Source organism: Schistocerca gregaria, chromosome X (assembly GCF_023897955.1).
Source record: "Schistocerca gregaria isolate iqSchGreg1 chromosome X, iqSchGreg1.2, whole genome shotgun sequence".
NCBI lineage: Eukaryota > Metazoa > Arthropoda > Insecta > Orthoptera > Acrididae > Schistocerca > Schistocerca gregaria.
In genome coordinates, this window is record NC_064931.1 from 724,409,195 (window position 1) to 724,431,024 (window position 21,830).

Genomic DNA, 21,830 nt, shown 5'->3' on the forward strand with positions numbered 1-21,830 from the left:
GCCAGGGTTGAGGCAGGGTTGAGGCCTATGACTGATGTTATTCAATCTGTATATTGAGCAAGCAGTAAATGAAACAAAAGAAAAAATTGGAGTAGAAATTAAAGTCCAGGGAGAAGAAATAAAAACTTTGAAGTTTGCCAGTGACATTGTAATTCTGTCAGAGACAGCAAAGGACTTGGAAGAGCAGTTAACCGAATGTACAGTATCTGGAAAAGAGGATGTAAGATGAAAATCAACAAAAGCAAAGCGAGAACAATGGAATTTAGTTGAAGTAAATCAGGTGATGCTGAAGGAATTAGATTAGGAAATGGGATACTTCGACCAGTAAATAAGTTTTGCTATTTGCGAAGCAAAATAACAGATGATGGTTGAAGTAGGGAGGATATAAAATGTAGACTGGCAATGACAAGAATAGCATTCCCAAAGACGAGAAATTTGTAAACATCGAGTATAAATTTAAGTGTCAGGAAGTCCTTTATGAAAGTATTTGTATGGAGTGTGTAGAAGTGAAACATGGACAATAAACAATTTAGACTAGAAGAGAATAAAATATTTTGAAATGTGGTGCTACAGAAGAATGTAGCAAATCAAAGGATATGTTTAAACAATCAATAAGAGAACTGCTATTAGAAACTCCTTCATATTCAATCAGAGAATTTCTTTCAAACGAAAATAACTGAAGCAAACAGACATAGTGCACTAAAAGAAAAATGTACACAGGTATAGAGAAAAAGAAAAAGTAAGATTTGTTAACTTTGTAACAGCATTGTTTTATCTAAAGATTTTGTTTTTCTACAGTATTATTCCTGTTAATTTTCTTTTATAAATGTAAACAAAATGTGTGTGTGTGTGTGTGTGTGTGTGTGTGTGTGTGTGTGTGTGTGTGTGTGTGTGAGAGAGAGAGAGAGAGAGAGAGAGAGAGAGAGAGAGAGAGAGAGAGACAGACATCTTGTTTGAGAATATTAGCTCATACAGAAAATTATCATGAAATCTTCTGTTTACCATGACCGTACCACTTCAATTTTATCCATGTACAAAAAGCATCACTACAGGTTAATGCACAGAAAAAATTGTGGGTAATGTGGGCTCTGAGCCTTATACCTTTGTATTCGGACTTCATAAATTTATCTAATTTTGTTTGTAGTGAACACATGAAATAATATGAATTTTTCAGAAAGTTTTTTCAAAGAGGAAATGTTAGAGAAAAAAATATTCTCTCTCCCATGTGTAACATATTGTCTTATCTTGTGTGACTACACATTAAAATGGCTTTCTATGGCTGTGTCATAATCTCATGTCTAGACTCCCAACACTCAGGATACCCTTCCTTTTCTTATTAATTTCTCCACGTGCTCTGCTCCTATTTGTTTAATTAATGTAAACCATTCCAGTTGCTCTGTAGAACTTTATTTAGTCCACAACCAGCTTTGGTTTTTATATTAAGCAATTTTCAAGTAATTCTGAAAACTGTCATAAATATGATAAATATTTACACAATAGGATGCTCCATATATGGGATTACATAAAAATGTCAAGTGATTTGAGTATGCTCCCTTTACTTTTCTACTTTTGGCATGTTTTGATAATTTGCTAGGTTTCATTACAATTAATTATTATTAGCCCATCCCACAATAGACTTAAACATCAAAATAAGACTTGAATACAGAAAAAAATTGTGTATTTTTCTATTGGCTTAAACATTTAGAGCCATCCTAAATTCACTGATCAGCCAGAACATCATGACCAGTGACCACCAAATTGATATAAACCTGTCCAGGTGACAGCATTGTCACTGGAAAGGAATGATTGCTAGTCATACACATGCCCAGTGCTTGTAGTATAAGTGAGCGTGCTGTCCATGTGTAGAATGGGGAAGTTACGTGATCTGTCTGAGTTTGAAGTTATGTGATCTGTCTGAGTTTGACTGAGGGCAGATTTTGATGGCCCAGAGGCTCGGCATGAGCATTTAGGAAACTGTACAACATGTCAGGTGTCCAAGGAGTGCTGTGGTCTCTCGAACAAGTAGCAAAACCAAGGTTAAACCATGTCCAGGTCTCATGAGGTTGGACGGCCACCCCTCATTACAGGTGTCGGACGTTGTAGGCAGGGCAGACTGTAAAACAGGACAGGCAAGAAACTGTATTGGAAGTAACATCAGACTTTAATGCTGCGTGAGTACAGGTGTGTGTAAAAACACAGTGCACCAAACACACCTAACAATGGGCCTCTGCAGCCAACAACCGATGCATGTGCCAATGTTAACACCACATCATCAGCAACTGTGAATGAAATGGGCATGTGACCATTGGCCCTGGACGCTGGTGCAGTGACAGAACATTGCCTGGTCTGATGAATCCCAATACCTTCTTCTTCCTGCTGATGAGAGGGCAATAATTCATCATTTTTGAGGGGACCAGCTCCTTGACACATGTACTGTGGTATGGAGACAAGCTGGCGGCAGATCCACTATGTTCTGGATAATATTCATGTTTGCATGCATGGGTCAAATAGAGCTTGTGCAAAGCACCATGATGGCCAAGGAGTATCATAGAGTGGCTGGAGCCCACATACACCCCTTTATGATGGTTGTGTTTCCTGACAGCAGTGGCACTTTTCAGAAAGATAAGGCACAGTGTCACAAGGCCAGGAGTGTGATGGACTGCATCGAGGAACACAGTGGCAAGTTCCAATTTATGTGCTGGCCCCTCAACTCACCAGATCTGAACCCACTCAAACACATCTGGGATGTGATTGAATGCAGCGTCAGAGCTCATCACTCCCCCCCCCTCCTCATAAATTACAGGAATTAGGTGACTTGTGTGTGCAGATGTAGTGCCAACTCTCTCCAGCAACCTACCAAGGCCTCATTGTTTCCATGCCACAATGCATTGCCACTGTTATCCATGCCAAAGGTGGATATACCAGCTATTAGGTAGGTGTTTGTAATGTTCTGGCTAATCAGTATACAAGATGTGATCAAAAAGCAATGCAACTGGTTGTTTCCTGATGCTCATATTGGTCTTGTTCAGTGCTTGTGCCATCCCAGAATATGCAGTCAACTTTGGGGCAATGCTATTCAATCAAGTTTCATTCAAAATTGAAATAACCTCTGGCTGAAACTTACAAAAAGACTCAAGAGAACTAAAGAGAATCTGCCATGTCTTACTCACAAGTTTCCAGGTGGCTAAAACAATTTAATGAGGGAAGAGGTTACTGATGAAGCAAGTCAAAATTGAAAACCATGCTCATCGTGCACTTCATTGTGGAAGGCTTGGTCCATTCGGAGTTTTTACCACAAGGAATGAGTTTAAGCACAGCCTACTATCTCAGACTGTTAAAAAGAGTAGCAGATCACATCACCACACAAGGGATATGCCCACTTCAATGTGGGTGCTGCATCAGGACAACACACCACGTCACACCATTCACTTTATTCGGGAGTTCTTAGCAAAGTGAAACTTGCTAATGCTGCCGCATCCGCCGTACGAGCTGGACCTTGCACCATCAGACGTGTTCCTGTTTCTATGCATCAAAACCAAGATGAAGGGACACTGTTTTGATACCACTGAGAACATCCAAAAGGTGACAGCAGTTTCTCTAAGGGAAATTCCAGTCACCACCTTCCAGGAAGTGTACCAGGCATGGGGAATCACTGAAAGAAGTGTCTCTCTGCTCAAGCCAATTACTTGGAAGAATTTTAATAGACTGTATAATTTGGATCAATAAATTTTTTTGCCCAGGCACAATGGCATTACTTTTTGATCATACCATGTATATTTGCGTATGTGGTTAAGCATATTTAAATGGGAGAAATTAAAGTTTTACAGTGAAACAGAATTTACAAAATATATGAGAGCAGGATGAGTCATTACAAGTTTTAGCACACTTTTCTTTTCTATGTCCTTTTTTTACAATCAAAAGTTTTGTCTCCATTGATCTCTCAAACATTGCAAAATTAATTATTTTTGTTCCTCATCATCCATTAATAGTCCATTGATATCATACAATAACTTCACTCCACTCTCTCCTCCTATCATATGTCACCTTAAGATTTTTTATAGTCTCTTCGGCACTAAGACAGGAAGTGTTTGAATCCCAAAAAATAGAACCCTTATCTCTTGACTGAAATGAACTCATCAGTTTCCTTAATTGAAATAATAAAGAGATTCAAAGCACAATCTGTTAGTAAATATTTTGATACATTCTCTAAAACTATGAAAAAGTGCTAAATTTCAATTTATAAAATCATATTCGTCCAAAAAGCAAACTTATCCAGAAGTTTTGTAATTGCAGCAGATAGAACAGTTTACCTCCTTTAGGTCTCCAAAGTTTCCCATAGCATATTTCTAACCATATATGTTTTAGTCTCATTGTTAACATTATCATCAAACAGTTACAACACACAAATATCTTCATTTACATACCAAAAGTGCAGACAAAACTTCTTTAGAACAATTGAAGAAACCCTTGCATGTACTTTCTCGTGCAGTTTTAATTCTTTCTAAAAGCGCAAGTAAGTGTAAGGTGTGCCAATTGCTGATGAAATCAGAAACCACCATTTTCCGTATACTTTTATCACAAACAAACAAATGCTCTTCAGGCCATCCAATTCATTAACACTGAGGGATAGCTGAGAACAAAGGATGAACATCTTCAATGAATAAATCCTTTCGCCATCCACCTTGCATGATGCACTTCATGGGGTCTTGTGTGTAGATTCAAGTCCACAGTTGTCCCCAGAAACATGATGCACAATTAATGAAGTTCACGGTAATCATTTTTCAGGTGTTTTTCTTTTAGTAGTTTTCAAAATAATTTAAGTACTTTGTCAGTTTTTACATCACTGGAAGGCTCATGTAAATTTTCATGCCCATTTTCATAATTTACTTTTCCCTTGCTGTTCCACTTTTCTCCAAGTTTTTTGAAAAATGTTACGTCGGGACTAACTTCCACTTGGGATAACTCATTTTTGAACACACTTTGTCCACTGAAACAACTTGTGTTGGATGTGGTGGTATCACAACAACAAAGAATCTGAATCTCTTCATCCAAATCACAAACTTTTCTGGCATTCCAAACTGCCCATGGTTGCTCTTTCCCACTAGAATTCAGTTATGCAGAAACACCGGTTAATTGTTTCTAATTTCCGTAAGTTATGAAGTCTGGTAGTCTTTCAGTTCTTAAATCCCTAACATTTAACGCTGGTACCAGCTTACTGTCCTCATTAACAATCCCAAACGCTGAATTTTTCTCTTTAAACAAATATTTAATATTTTCTGCTTGTTTCATTCTGAATTGCTCTTGATATCTTTGAATAAAAATATGATTAAGTACTGTTTGATCAACATTATGTCGCAAGGCCTTAGCTGTAACCTCAAGGACAAACACAGCATCCCCCTGACTTAACTGACACCTGTCTAAAATTGTGGCCAGTTTTTATGACATGAAACACCACCTTCCACATTTGTTTTCATTTTTTAAATTTACCTTATTTTCATCTGTGGTTGCATCATTATGAGAAACTGAAACTAAACTTGTGGAAGGTTCTGTAACAAAGGCACCACAATCAAAATCACTCACTTCAACAGTTTCTTCAGATGAATTAATTGTAGTTACCAAATATTGTAAACTGTAATAATCCTTTGTCTTCTTTGATTCCTCTTTCATAGCTCTAATCCTCACCCTTTCCTCTTTGCTGGCAGCTAGCAGTCAATATCCTTAAGATAGTCTTTACAGCCTGTCTCTGTGTGAAGTATTAGAAATAGTTTATCCTATTTAATTTTTATCACATTGAAAGCATTAGCATGGGCAATATAAAAGAGATTCTTTAGATTTGCAGAAAATTTACACTCTTGCTCTTTTTAAGTGTTTGTCTGTCTTAAGGTCTTTTTTGCAGATTACACCACACTGAATGCAGGTCTGTAAGTTTCTTTGTACAGTGAAGTAGAGCTCTTGTACGAATCCTAGCCACCTTCAAAATTATTACAAGTTCACATGTGGATAATTAACACTTTCACTGATAGTTTCACTTCACGTATGTTATAAAACAAAACCAACAGAACCTGCCAATTCGATGATGGTTTCTATCCACTGAACTGGTGCTCAATTTCACTGACTAAATAAATAATTGTATCATTACATTTTAAATTACTTGCCATAACATAAGTAAATACTCACATTGTCATTGAATGGAATCAGGTGCTCAACTGAAGGTGAAGAGTATGGCAGCAGTTGTGGACATGTGTAAGCAGTAATAAATCAACACCCAGTGATATGGTACAACTTCTCAGCCGCTGTGGTTTGGGTTACTGATTTTCAGTTTCAACAAAATAGGTCGTAAAATTATTCTTAAACAGAAAGGAAAAACTAGGGCATATGTGCGAAGACATACGAAATTCATAAAATAAGCACCATCATAATACATATGTATGTAATGAAAGATGAAGTAGTACAATTTACATATGTATATGTATAAATAGAGTATAAAACTGCAACTATTTTACGCTTTTGTTAAATAAAAAAATATACAATTTGGAATTTATGAATATGTCAAAAAAAATTAGTCCCCTTAAACCCAAAGAATACATACAATGGAATGAATTTACAGTCCTGAGACACTCGTATTTCTCACAATGTCACTGGGCACTTTTAAATCAATCAAATGTGTACTTTTATCATTTGGCTGTTCCTTATCTGCAGCTTTATGAAAGTTTTATACCTTGTCTGTCCTTATACATATATAAACCTTACTTTTCATTTTCTGTTATATACATGAGTGTAAAACTATGATATTTGTGGCAGCTTTCAGAACCACTTGAAAACAGCTTGATAGAGAATCTGTAACTGGTAGTGGACTAAATAAAGTTCTGCAGAGCAACTGGAGCAGTTTACATTAATTAAGTTTCTTTTCTTATTTCATAGATGGTGTGATATTAACATTTTTATTAAAAATTTGTAATAAATATTTTTCATCATAATTATGTCAATTGATTTTATCAGGTGATGAACTTCGATGGAAATTCTCAAGTGATGGCTCAGTCAATGGTTGGGGGTGGAGATTTACCGTGTACCCTGTTGTATCATATGTTGGTCCCAGTGAACTGGGCTCAGATCGTGCAGTTCTTTCACAGCCTTCTGTGGAACTTGTTATGTGCTTGCTGGATGCGAGACTACTTATGAACTCTGACCTCAATCTTGTAACAAGATTAGCAGCTGCATTAGCATCATGTGCTCAACTTAGCACACTTTGTAAGTATACATACTATCTTCATTTATCCTCCTTACGTGAATTATAATAATGAGATGTGCTATAGCATGTTCCATATTCTTTTTGCCAGCTGCTTCGCAAAGAATGTGGGCATTGCAGCGTCTTCGCCGACTGCTGGTGACTCGATTGGGACGAACTCTGGATGTGGGAGCACTTTTAAGAGCTGAACAAGGACTTCTTGCAGATTCTGCTCTACTGACTTTAGTGCGGGGTCTTCCACAGGCACTCTTGAGACAATATGAATATGAAGACCCAGCAGTTAGAGGCGGAAAGCACCTCATGCACAGTGACTTCTTTAAGGTTTGTGAGTTGTCTGAGACACTTTTGATTTAGTATAAGCTTTGATTTACTAGAAGTCACTGTGTTTGTGTATTCATTTTGCAATCAGTTCTGGATCTAAACATTATACTATAATGTACACTTTTGTGAGCATTAAGTAATGGTTCGTGATTTCCCTAAATCGCTCCAGGCAAATGCCGCGATGCTTCCTTTGAAAGGGCACGGCTGACTTCCTTCTCAGTCCTTCCCCAATCCAATGAGACTGATGACCTAGCTGTTTGGTCTCTCCCCCAAACAACCCAACCCCCAAGTAATGGTTAACTTTTTCCAATAGCTCAGTATCCTTTTCTAGTACAGTACAGAAACTATGCGTAGATTTTTCAAAGAGTCTTAAATTTTATAAATATTGTTTACCTCAAAAAGTATATAAATGACAGATTGTGGCTTTTTAAGGTGTTTGTCTTGTCTTCAACTTAAAGCTTTTAGTCGCAGTTTTGAATTAGACACTGATTTATTTCCTCACATTTAAGTACAGTCAAAGTGTACACACATTCAAGATTTTAGTTCACCAAGTGGTTCCATTTCTGCATAGCAAAGAAGTAAATATGCTCAAGACCAGTTTGATTAGAAATAAAGCTATCTTGGTATAACAGTGATTGAGATAGTTTAGCATTTTCCTCCAAGTATATTGTTTGATCTTGTACTACCTGTCAACATGGTAGTAGAGTACAAGATCAGCAATATGTGTATGATGTCAGCACATTTAATTGTGGCCATATCATAGGTACCCAATGCTCAGTGATCCCATGTTCAAGGCCATCCCTTCACTGGGCTTTCCATGTGCCCAAATTCAGGAAAAATTGCTGCCATTAGAGGCAGCCATGTGGGTAACTTCGTGTGGATCACAGGGATCACCCTCAACTATAGCAGGTTATAACAGAAGATAGATAAGTCACAGTGCAACAGATCAGTTACTAAGTCAACAACTGGTGAGCAGTGACGCCATCTGGAACCACTGCCTTACTATGGGGTACAGAAACCACCATTTCACACATACATATATTTCTTGTCAAGTCATATGACACTGTTTAAGACCATACTTCTCATGGAAAGGTTAGCAAGTTTGAGGCATTGTCCTCCGCTGATAATGAGAGAGAACCGGTGGATCTTATCTCTACTACTTGAGTAATGGTCTCTCCTTTATCAAAGTTTCTGCAGCCACAGAGAACAGTTGACAGATGGAATTTTATGTGACTGATGACCACTCTTTGGGAAATACCTTCGTGGGAAAGGAACAAAGGCAGCCTGCACACTTAGTGTGCCGCAAGTCCTGTGACTGTGAGCTCTACTTTATGGTTGATACTAGTTTCAGATATTCACCAGAAATGAGTGCTTGGATGACAGAGTATGTGCAAAATCATTAAAACAAGAGGTTAGATGAAACTCCAAAATTACAAGAGGAAATTATGCCATTTGCAAAAAAAATTACTTAAACCAATTGGATGTTAGATATAGAAAGTGAATACATTAAAATGCTATTCTTTAATTGCCAAATCGTTTGCAGAAAAGAACTTGAGCTCACCACTCTCCAAGGAAAAAGTCGTCTTCACATAATATTTAAAAGTGGTAGTTGGTTTAGATTCAAAGTAGAAAGGAGGATTGAAGACTGTGTATCAACAATGTAGTCTACCAGAATGTGGAAATAATTAATGTGCAGAGGAGGAGGCTGACATTTCTTGGGTACCTATACAGTGATGAACAGATATTCAACTATCCCTGGAAGAAAGAAAAACACCTACAGCATGGATAAGTGCATTAAGAAAGAGTTAAAGAAGCTGAACATCACAGAGTCCTAAATGACACAAAGAAGTACACTTAGGAACAAACTGCAAAATTTGGAACAGTTTCAAGTTCGAAGATAGCCTAAGAGAAGTGCTCAAACTTAGATAGGAGAACAAAGGAAGCAGGCCATCAAACATATGAATGAGTACTAGACATAGAAAACTCCATACAAAGGAAAATAAAAGGAATAAAGTTGCTGTGTGAGGGTAAGTACTAAGTTCTCTTCTAAAAAGAAAAAGAGGTGTGGAGTTTCATAAAGTTAACATGTTGAGATATAAGTACATTAATTATTACACCATGGATGACCAGAATTGAGAAAGTAATTTGGAGCTGATTGCAGAAAATCTTCCTCAGTGCAGGATGTGGGAGGAATCTGACACCTTTTCCACAGTTGCAGTTAGTAGTGAAGAGTATAAAGCCACATTTTTGGATTTTACAACTGGATCTTCAGACTCGAGATTATAGACAGCTAAGACCACACCATGTAGTCTACTACTCTTGGTGGGCAGGAGGGATGTTTTCAGATGGTTGAGGCCAATGAGTATTGTTTACAGTTTGTACATTTCCAGCTTTGGTTTGGGTGAAGTTGTGTTGCAGGATGTTATTAGGTTCAAGAAAGCTTTTGGTGGGCTTCAGTATTTTAATTGGTACATATCATGTAATGCATAGCAGCACCTGGTGACCAGGTTTATTCTTCCCGCACTGACAACAATCCCATCACGTATATTTGGGGGAACAATACCTGCCAGATGATGTACCTTGGCAAATTTTATAGGCTGAAAACATCCAGTAATATGCTGAACATTCACACAGTACTTTGCTGACCTGTATGATATAGACAGGCTTATAAAGATAGGGTATGTGTACTATTCCACAGAGTAGCAGACTGATAGTGCCATTGTTCTTGAAGGTCATGGCTGAACATGCCTTGTACTACCAACTATCTTCCTAAGGATATTATTTTTGGGTTTTCACTTACAGCTTTGTGTTGTTGGATATGTTGATTATGTGCTGGTACAGTCAAGTGTGACACCTTAATGTTTATGATAGGGCATATGACACAGATGTACTCGTCACCATGAGAAATTGACTTCACAATGTGTCTGTGTTGTTTAGGATGAAGAACATACAGTTTGGTTTGAACTTGATTTGAGCAAAGTTGATTGTGCAAGTAGTATGCACTCATCTTCAAAGGACATAGCCTGAGTTGCTAAAGTCATGTCATCTACAGAAAAAAGCTCCTGGTGTGCTCTAGAAATGGCTGGCCATTAATGTAGATGTTAGAAGAGTAGAGACTTTCTTGTGGTAATCAATTTTCAGGTTAGACTCCTCAGGGGTTGGCTTGTTTGTTACAATAACCAGAAAAATTAGTTGTAATGTCAGCCAAACTAAATCCTTGATTTTCAAATAATGTTATCAAGATCACACAGTGTTGGTGGATGTTTGTACTGGTTACAAGGTGCAGACAAGTTGGTTTTATAATCATCCAGAAATAGCCCCAATTTTATAGCACAAAGATATTATAGTCAATGATGCTAATAGTAGTGGGTGACCAATGTTCCTAATATCCAGTACAGAAAACTACCCATATGTTACTCATGTTAAGGACAAACAAGCTTGTGAAGTAATACTGAATGAATAATCAAGGAATTGCCACAAACAACTACTCCAGCATTCTACAAAGAGAGAAATATTGTAGATCTCCACACAACAGAAAATCTGATCCTTCCAAGTTTGTCACCAAAGAGATAAGGATCATTGATGATGGTGCTGTTACAAAAGTGATGGTTACTACAGGCAAGAAGTTCATCAAAAAAACTAGGAAATTTTTTGCCTTTGGTAAAAATTATAGACAGTTACTAACATTCTTCTTAAAAACTGAGGACATTTAGTTAAAAACTTCCAAACATAGGAGAGATATGATAAGTTCAAACACATAATAAAGTGCATTCTAGATACATGTGTGTCAGTTAAGGTTATGAAATTTGTCAAAAAGTCACCTAATTTTAATGTCATATTTTATAGAGTGTTGTGGAAACAGAAATTGTCACACCCTCATTATAAAAGAGAATGTAGGGAAAGTGATGGATAAAACTTAATGGGAACTCATTCATCCATATGATGGGCTATGCATGAAATTTACAATTTCCACAGTCAAGCCCCAATGAAACGCCTGTCAGAAGGAGTCCAAAGTGTAAAAGCCAGTCCACTGTATAAAAGCATACAGTAGTAATCAGTGTAGGCCAACAAGTAAGAGAGCTGCAGCAGCAACCCTACATGTAGGCCCTATCCCAGATCACAGGTGGCCCACATGGTTATCTGTAGGCCTGTGGCACAACACACACAACATTGGTTTCCATTCACTATGGCAGACCATATGGTATCATCAAAAACCAGCTATAGATTAGCTATGGGTTCCAGCAAATAATATGTTACAGTGTCATTGATTGTGGCACTATCACACAGTTTGTTCCTATAACTATCCATTACCTATGTTGAAGTGATGGTACTAAATTTTTGTCTCTTTGTTATCTTTTCCCAAACTTGTAGCATTTAAATGTATCACACATATCTAGTTGCTATACACGTTTTCTGCAATAAAAGCTTAAGTTGATGTGAACACATCTAAGCAAATTTTGTGCCTTAATGTTCTTTGATTTACAGTCATTTTTGTGTCACTTTCTGAAAGTTCATGTTTACAACAATAATACTAATCTTTAATAATTTTTAGATAGTTTTAGGTTTTTCTGCTGAGTTCCAAATGAGAAAATATTAAATAAACATGTAGAGCCAATGACCATGTTCTTGCTGTCATTATACATATTATTTTCTTACTCGGCAGACTTCTAACTCTCAACCCCATACGTGGTAACCATGAACAGATACATCCACTCTCACGTCTTATTTCTCCTGTGGAGGTAACACCCACCAACCAGACCATGACAAAGCCATGTCCTCTTGACTGGAACTGTCCTATGATAACCCTTCCATGGGTCACCGTGAGGAATCCTTTCTACCCACTCAGAATCCTAGAACCCACACCTATTTAGATTTATTGACAACATTTTATGATCTTGAACTAGATGATGATATCATATCCTATTTCCACCAGAATGTCTACACTTTCTGTCTCATTATTTTCATCTTATTCTCATGGGCTTTGGAGCAAGTAGTGCAGTGGTTAAGCACTGGATTTTGATTCAGGTATGTTTTTAAATACTTATCCAAATTTAAGTTTTGCGTGCTTTCTCTGCCACTGAAACCATATACTGGTATGGTTTCTCATCTTACAAGAGCATGCACTTCATCTATACTGAGCCTCTCATCAATGTAACATTAAATCCCAATCTTCTTTCTTTCGTTCTCCAGAGTTCAGAAAATCCTCTTCCTGAATGTTGACCTTCACCTCACAAATAAAAGCTTCTGTTCACATCAAACCTACCAGTCACCAACATACCTCCACTTCAATGGCTTTCAACCAAACCACACCAAAAAACCATCTTCAGTCTTCCAATAAGAAGCATTCCCTTTTCTGCTTCACTGAAGATCTTGCATAAGCCCCCAGTGGCTGAAACTGTGTTCCTGAACTTGCCCAGAAATAGGTCTGTCTTGCACACTGGCTGACCAGTCAGAGAGAAACACCCCCTATATAACTTAGTACCAGACACATCTGAACAACTTAGCCACATGCTCAGCCAAGGCATCATCTGTATCTCATTGTGCCCTGAAATGTTGAATATCCTCATTACTATCCATCACACCCACCCAGAGGTGGTATTTTGCTACCTCTCCAACCTACACAATATTTTTCTTAGTATATATGTTTCAGTTACTTCCAACTGCCTGTCCGCTCAGGCATATCCCTGTGGATGACATAGATGCAAGACTGGTTCCGTGTATCTCTTCATTATCCTTTATTCCAGACATTTCTCTGATATTTATGACTTTGTCAAAGACAAGGCCATCAGGCAAACAGTCATACTATTTGCCAACTACAGTGCAACCATTGCACATAGTTTTATATGTATATGACCATGAACGAATCATCTACTTCGAAGACTGGCCATTTCCAAACTGCGCAACTGTGTGTCATGTGGTTGACTTCTGTGTCTGTTTCTGAAACTCTGCTGACTCAATCCTTCCCTCCATTACCAATTTCTCTGAATTGCTCATACTGCTCATGTTGAAAGCCTCTCTCCAACATATCCTTCATGGAGAAATATAAATATTTTAATACCCTCCAGCTGTACTAATTCTTATAGATGTGAACGTGCTATCAATTTCAAAGCCTGATAGCTCTATCTTAAGGGATGTTATAAGGATGCAGTAATCTGTGTGCATCCACAACAAATGTCACCTGATGACGAGTATGAAAAACCTGCTTTCTGTGTATCAACATGGTTGTTCTAATCCCACAAGAGAACACGACATGATGATTGACACAACAAACTTCGTTAAGTCTAGAAAATAACTTATAATGGATACACTAGCTATGGAGTGGCTCACTGTGACAGTCTGATAACACATATGCAGAGGTAAATGTGTACCTGAGATGTACTCTGGATGCTCTTGCAATTAATTGCTCTCATTTTAACAATTTATCTTCCCTCTCTGTAATTAATGTGGCTTTATATTTATGTCTCTGAGTGCAGTACATTATTTGTGACCAGGGCTTTGGACTGGTTTCTCTAACCTATAATGCCCACATGTGCACAGCACATGTTCTCTGCTACCTGAGTCACTACTTTCTATCTGTAGTGAAGACAGGGCATATTCAGAGGAAGTCTTAGATTTTGTCATCCAGTAGTCCAAGCCAATAAATTACCATCTAAGATTATTTCTAGTATTTAAAGATCCTCCATTTTAAGCTCTCCACTTAGCTCCAAACCAGGACACTACAATCAGTTATAGTAACAATGGTGTGAATCTCAAGTAGTGCTGCCACCTCGCAAGTGAAGATTTTTTCCCTCTAAAAGAACTGACAATGGTAGCAGGTGTCCATTGATTCTAGTGTAAGCTATTATTAAAGCAGCTGCATTGTCAGAGTCCTCTACATATCAGAGATAACAGCAGCACACATACATAGTTCACACCCAGGTACTGCTCTGACCTGACTTTTGTTTTTCTAAGAGGCCCAATACTGCATAATGTTGAAATGTCAGTGATTGGTATAACCAGCCTTTGCACTTTCGAGATGTTTATAGGAAGTATGGCCACAGTGTCAACAGCCAAGGCCTCTCATGTTGCCCGTGATTCAAATATACCGTCAACTGTGAGGAACACCTCATATCTGTTGCTAAGTTGTATGGGGACAGTTATGTGAGCAGACCCTAATTTGGCTTCTGACCAATGCCACTGTGTGCCATTCACTCTCAGGCGAGGACAAACCAAACAGGTCATGTACACTGGAAAATACAATGGCATAGAGATTACAGGTAATTATAGGACAACAGAGGTGCCACAACTATTTTCTTGGGTACCTCATCACCACTTCAGCTCAGAAAAACAATTTGCAACATTCCCGTTAAGATGAATACAGTTCCTCCCCCATCCACACAAAAAGCACAGTCCTTATACATTTTTCAGATAGTACAAGGAAATAATTATGTGAAAGAATGTTCTAAATCAAACATTCATAAATGAAGTGCAGAGCTACTGTGAGACTTCTATGATGAGAACTCTGAAAATTAGCTTAACTTATTCGGTTCCATTCAGCTTACTGATATTTGAATTATGGAGCTGTAGCATAGTAGGTGGTGCAGAGCTACATAACTAAAACACAAGACATGAAAACATAAAAAAGGAAATAAACTCTGATGCCCTTCAAATAATGACTAATAATATGAAAATTCTTCCAAAGAAGCTAAATGCAAACAACAAAAGCTTCAGTTCAGTGAGAGAGTAAAAAAACGAGGGGGGAGGGGATAGTAGAGTAGCACACCCTTAATTTATAAGGCGTGATTAAAACGTTTTCATTTGAGGGCATTGCTACAGTGTATATGCAGCGTAGCGCAGCTCTGATGCAGGTATATAATCACCGACATGTAAGCAAGGACTAATGTGGCATTCATCTCTTTCTGACAGGTGTGTTGTAAATGCGGAAATGTGAACCCTGGTGCACTATTATGAAATGCGTCCAGGCGGGGCCGGCGTGCTGTTATTATTTTCTTGCCTGCTGAAGGACTAACACTGGTAGACATCCATCAAAGAATGTAGAATGTGTATGAGGCAGCATGTCTGTTGAAAACCATCATTGTGTAATTAAATTGACCCTCATAAAGACACAGGGAAAACAGTGATTGAGTTTCGACAGTAAGAACAAAAGGCCCAAAATACACCATTTCACTAGGTACTGGTACAGATGCTTGAGTCAGTGCTATCTAAAGCCGCCTGGTGGTTTCTAGTATGTAGTAACACCACTAGGACCTTCATAGGAAATACATTTGCAGAAAACTAGTCAAAGTTCTGAGAATGTCATCCTGATTATGTCCAACACAGGCACAGAAAAGTCTACATCCACAGAGGAAATGATGATGAGAGCTGAGAAAAGTGATATTGGTCCCTCTGATGCTCTTCAAGGGCATCCTGAGACGATGAGGTGCATAGCATCTGCCTGGAGCCCAGGAGAGGCTCTCGGACCCAGGAGAACTGGCTCGTGTAGTCCATGCACCAGCCTTTGTTGCTGCAGGCAGCAGAATATTCACAATACCATTTTCTTTTCACATGTTGGATCGATGGGAATAGGTCCCTCAGAAGTGACAGGCTCTTCCAGCACTGGTAGTGCCTCAAGGTGTCTGGTCATGACTATGACATGGAGAGCTTACAATACTGAGATGTTCAGGGGCCATGTAGACTGCATGTGTGCCTCAGGGATTGCCGCTCCCTTTTTAATAGATCTCCGATGTAACAGGAAAGGTGCACCAAAGGATGCAACTGCTTCATGGCAATGCATATTGCCATATTGTAAATGTCATAATGCAGAGTTTTGCCAACTTAAGTGGGAGACAGAGCTCCTGTCCTATAGTCCTGATCTCTCCCGATGCGATTATCATGCCTTCAGTCCCTTAAAAAAGCCTTGAGGGTTCTATGATTCCTGTTGAACAAGGGTGTGCAGCAGGTAGGTACGGACTTCATCACACAGAAGGATATGGTGTTTTACCAAATCGATATCTTCAATCTGATTCATCAGTAGGATGACTGCATCAGTGCCCATGACGATTTTGCCTGATTGGCATAGTGACTCTGGAATGTATGGTCTTCAAATGGAAACTTTTTGATCACCCCTTATAAGTTGGGAAATAAGTTTTTAGCACATATCAAGAATTGTCAAATGAAGATAATATTGGAGCAAATTGTAGTTGTTCATTCTGGTTTTACACGTGAATGTTCTCTAAAAATATCATAGCTAATAACATCAATGGGCTACCCTGAGGCATTCTACAATTGAACGAACGGTGCAAACAATATTTTACATGTAGAATGACTTAAGTTACAAAGTATTGCAGCTTGTGAACATCATTAAGTTACTCATGATTGCTGACCATGAAGATATTGTCTTGTGAAAGGAAGACAGTTACTTTAATTTTATGGATGTAACTATGAATATAGTATAGCTTTATTTATAAGAATGTCAAATGTAGGTCACTAAATAACTATATTCAATACTTATCAGAAATGTAACCTAGCCAAAATTGTTGTGTGTAAAATATATGTTCTCTGCCAATGATATGACTTGCATCTATTATTTGTTACAGGTGTTGGTTGCACTAGCATGTGACCTGAATCTGGATTCTTTGCCTTGTTGCTCTGTGAATCACAAATGGTCATGGTTTAGGCGATACTGCATGGCTTACAGAGTGGCTTCAGCACTTGTAAATCGCACTTCTCTTCCTCAGAGCTTTTGTACAGAGGTCAGTCATATGTACCCTTTGTTAGAAATATATGTATTTGGTTTTAACAATACAAGGTGCGTTCCATAAGTAATGCAACCAAATTCATAAAAAATCATTTACTGAATATATTCATGCAAATAATCAAAAATTTTCAAAATAGCACCCTCTTGCGTCGATACATTCTGGAAGTGGTGTTTCCATGCCTGGAAGGCATCCTGGAATGCCTTTTCCGGAATGTCCCTTAGAGCTGATGTAACATGCGTCTGGATGCTTTCAATCGTGTCCCAATGTTTTCCTTTCATGACTCCTTTTAACCGAGGAAACAAAAAAAAGTCAGCATGAGCCAGGTCAGGACTGTAGGGAGGCTGGGAACCTTGGTCCTCGACAGGAAGTCGTTGACACTGAAGGCACTGTGACTCGGCATGTTGTCATGGTGAACTTTCCATGTGTCCTTGATGTCGCCTCGGCAGTGAGAGACCCTCCTTTTCAACCTTTTGAGCAGTTCCAAGTAGAAAGCTGAGTTCACTGTAGTCTCAGTAGGTATGAATTTGTGGTGGACAATGCCTCTGACGTCAAAGAAGACAATGAGCATGGTTTTGATCCTGGACTTACTCATGCGTACCTTCTTGGGACAGGGTGACAATGGGTTGTGCCACCCTGAATTCTGCCTTTTTGTCTCAGGGTCTTACTCAAAAATCCATGACTCTTCACCAGTGATAACTGAGTTTAAAAGATGAGGATCATTTTCACACATTTCCAACAGTTCTCAGCACTGAAGTACTCGCATGTGCTTGTGTTCGTCGGACAACACTTTTGGGACAAGTTTGGCACACACCAATCTCATGTTCAAATCTTCGGTCAAAATGTGGAAAATGGTTGTTTTTGACAAGTTTAGAGTTGTGCTATCAATTGAAGGCTCAGCCGTCTGTCAGAGTTCAAACAATCGCACACGCATCACATTTTTGTTGACTCGTGAGGTTGATCACCGTCCACTGGAAGGTTCGTCGGTGATCTCCTCTCCGCCCTCCATGAACGACTTGTGCCATCAGAAAACTTGTGATTTTAGCAAGCAATCAGTCCCAGAGGCATGCTGAAGTAATGGAAATGTTTTGGTAGTAGACTTCCCAAGTGTAATGCAAAATTTGGTAGCGTACTGTTGTTCTACAGAATGATCCATTGTGCCGTGTTACATAAACTCGAAACAGGGTTGACGGAAATCACGTCCTGACTCTCCAGTAGCTTGCAGCCGAATGAGACGAAGAGCGTTTTGAAGCTAACCCCCTCCTCCACTTAGCTCAGCCAGTTACAAAATGCTGTGGTGTACCGTTGCATAAGAAAAAAAATTGCTCACATTACTTATGGAATGCACTCTGTATGTTATGACACCTGCAACTTACAAAAGTTTGTAATGCTGAGAAAAACAATAGCTTCTAGTTTCTGGATAAGATTTACATACAAACAAAATTCTGTTTATTTGTTGCACTATGAGAATTATGTGAAAATTTATATTAAATTATTGGAATAAATTCTCATGTGTTAAGTAGGATAATGAAAGTTTTGGTAGAATTTAAATAATTTAGGAGTAAAGAAGACCAATCACTAAATAGTAATTGAGTCGTTGACAGGCACACAAAAAAGAATGAAACCTCTTTGCTTTTGGATGAGTCATTTAATATGCTTAAGTACACATACATAAGCTCATCAATATGATAATGAAAATTCTGGTATATTGTAAATAATTTAGGATTAAAGAGATCCCTCACCAAATAGTACAAGTGTTTCGTTGTCAAGAGGCAGACAAAGAAGAATTAAAACTTATTAGGTTTTGGACAAATCCATTATAGTGCAGTCAAATAGTGTTCAAAAATGCCAAATAGCAGAAAGTGTGGTAGAGGGTTTTTTGGGACAAGCTTTGTGTATGTTTTCAAGGCTGCTGGATCTGAATTTTCAAAGTCCCGCCGAAATATCAATCCAGAAGTGGGTCAAAAATTGAAATAACTTTTTTGGATTTTTCTCTTATAACTAAGAAAAGATTTTATCTGTAAATTGTTGAAGCATTCGTAACAAAGTTCTCGAATTTACTAGCCTACATAAAAGTTTTTGCTGTCAAATTATTCTTGGGAACGACTCTAGCTGAAACCAGAAGCAGAAAACTCTGAGATAATTAGCAAGTCATGGAACATGTATTGAAAAGACAGATTAGATGCCATAGAAAGGGAGAGTGTTCATCGCAGTTGACAAAAATATTGTCTTGGATGTTTTCTGGCCACCTGTATCCACTGTGACAGTTCTAGAGTCATTCGAAGGAAGTCTATGGTCAGTACCACGTAAATACCCAAATCAGTCAATACTAGTTGGAGGTGACTTTGACCTACCGAGCATAGACTGGGATGTTATGGATTCATTGTGATGAGTAGAGACAGACAGTCTTGTGAAATAATTTTGAACACATTTCATGAAAACTGTCTGTAGCAACAGTTTCGGCAGCCCATACACAATGGAAACACCATAGACCATGTTGCTACAAACAGGCCAGACCTTACCAACAGCACTGGTATAGAGATGGGGATTGGTGATCATGATGTCATTATACCAATAACGGTTATGAAAGAAAATAAATCAGTCAAGAAGGCTAGGAGAGTGTATCTGCTAGAAAGAGCAGATAATCAGTTGTTACCATCTCACTTAGTGCACTGACATGTGATGAATGTGCAGGAATTGTGGACAAAATTACAAGACTGTAAATTGTGGTATGGAGAACCATGTGTCAAGTAAGTGGATGAGTGGCGGAAAATACCCACCATAGTTTAACAATGAAATTTGGAAAATGCTGAGTAAGCAACTGCTGTTGCACTCTCAGTTTAAAAGATAATGCATAAATGGTGACAGGCAAAGGTTAGTAGAGATTCGTGTGTCTGTAAAAAGATCTGTGTGCAATGCTTATGGCAACTACCACTGTCATACATTAGCAAAAGATCTGCCCAAGAACCAGAAAAAATTCTGGTTCTGTGTAAAATCGCTAAGTGGGTCTAAGCCTTCCATCCGGTCAATCATTGACCAGTATGGTGCGGCAGTTGAAGATAGCAAACCAAAGACTGAAGTTTTAAATTTCATGTTTAAGAAACTGTTCATGCACCAGAATCATAGAAGCGTACCATCATTTAACAACCAAACAGATTACTTTATGGACAACATAGTCATAAGCACCCCTGCTGTAGAGAAATAACTGCGAGTGTTGAAAGCAAACAAGTTGCAAGGTCTGGATGGAATCCCAGTTAAGTTTTACAATGAGTGTTCTACGGCAGTGGTTTGCATTTATAATGAATATCTTACCCAGCACAAAGTCCCAAGCAGCTGGAAAAAGTGCAGGTGTCACCTATATATGAAGAGGGTAAAAGTTGGAAACTGCAAAATTATAGACCAATACCACTAACATCTGTGTGCTGCAGAATCCTTGAACATAGTCTCAGTTTGAATATAATAATTTTTTTGAGACTGAGAAGCTTATGTCCACGAATCAGCATGGTTTTGTAAAACATCGCTCATGCAAAAGTCAGTTTACCCTTTTCTCACATAATAAACTGTGAGATATGGATAAAGGGCAAGAGACAGATTCCATATACCGTATTTACTCGAATCTAAGCCATACTTTTTTTCCAGTTTTTGTAATCCAAAAAACCGCCTGCGGCTTAGAATCGAGTGCAAAGCATGTGGAAGTTCTGAAAATTGTTGGTGGGTGCCGCCACAACTTACTTCTGCCGTCGAATATATGTAGCGCTACACAGGCATGCTTTGTAGATAAATACTGCCGCCAAAACCTCTGCGTCAGTAAATAATTTTTTTAAAAAAAGGTGGAAGACGAGCGTTTTTCTCAGTCCCGAGTTTTGACCACTGCATTTTCGTACATTATCCAACGAAGTAAATACAAATTCCGTATTGTTCATCTTCGAATGTAGCAGCATTTCAATGTACTACGAAAACCCGACTGGCAAGACTGTTTGTCAATATGGCCAACGCTACGTTCTGAATTTTTTCCTATCTGTGAGAAGAGATTGTTGCTAATAGGAACTTTTATAAATTGTGAATCACATGCAGTATTCTCATCACCATAAGAATAATACGAATATGGATATTTTTCCATGTATTGTTACGTGTTTGCTGCTATCTCATTTAAATCCTGTCTGCCTGATAAACCACAAAACGAGAGTGAGACAACAGCAAATGCGGAAGTATATACATATCATGTCATGTTTTTATTCGTATTATTCTTATGCTTAGCAGTGATGCCGTCAGAAATGAAGCATGGCAATTGACTAGATTTTTAAATCTAAGATGACTAATTTTTGTGCAGAATGTAATTTACTAAAGAGGTGTCTGCAAAGATTTCTAAACGGAGAAAAATATTCAATAAACTCTCGTTCAGAACATCTATCATACGCAGTCTATTATATGGTTCTTGTTGATCATTATCAAAGACAGCAGCAGTGTAAGTAACAACAAATAGCAGTCTCTTGCCATTGTTTCGCTAATGAGACAATTCCTCTCTCTTT

At 38.3% G+C, this 21,830-nt stretch overlaps 1 protein-coding gene across 2 annotated transcripts in view; it reads left to right on the forward strand.

Annotated features, from left to right (window-relative positions):
• LOC126297739 (E3 ubiquitin-protein ligase HERC2) overlaps window positions 1-21,830 on the forward strand; it is a 752,343-nt gene that overhangs the window by 549,201 nt on the left and 181,312 nt on the right. For both annotated transcript variants that reach the window (XM_049988889.1, XM_049988890.1), the window contains 3 exons: window positions 7,000-7,248; window positions 7,338-7,567; window positions 17,143-17,298. In XM_049988889.1, coding sequence (XP_049844846.1) covers window positions 7,000-7,248; window positions 7,338-7,567; window positions 17,143-17,298 — 635 coding nt within the window. The remainder of the gene's footprint in view (window positions 1-6,999; window positions 7,249-7,337; window positions 7,568-17,142; window positions 17,299-21,830) is intronic.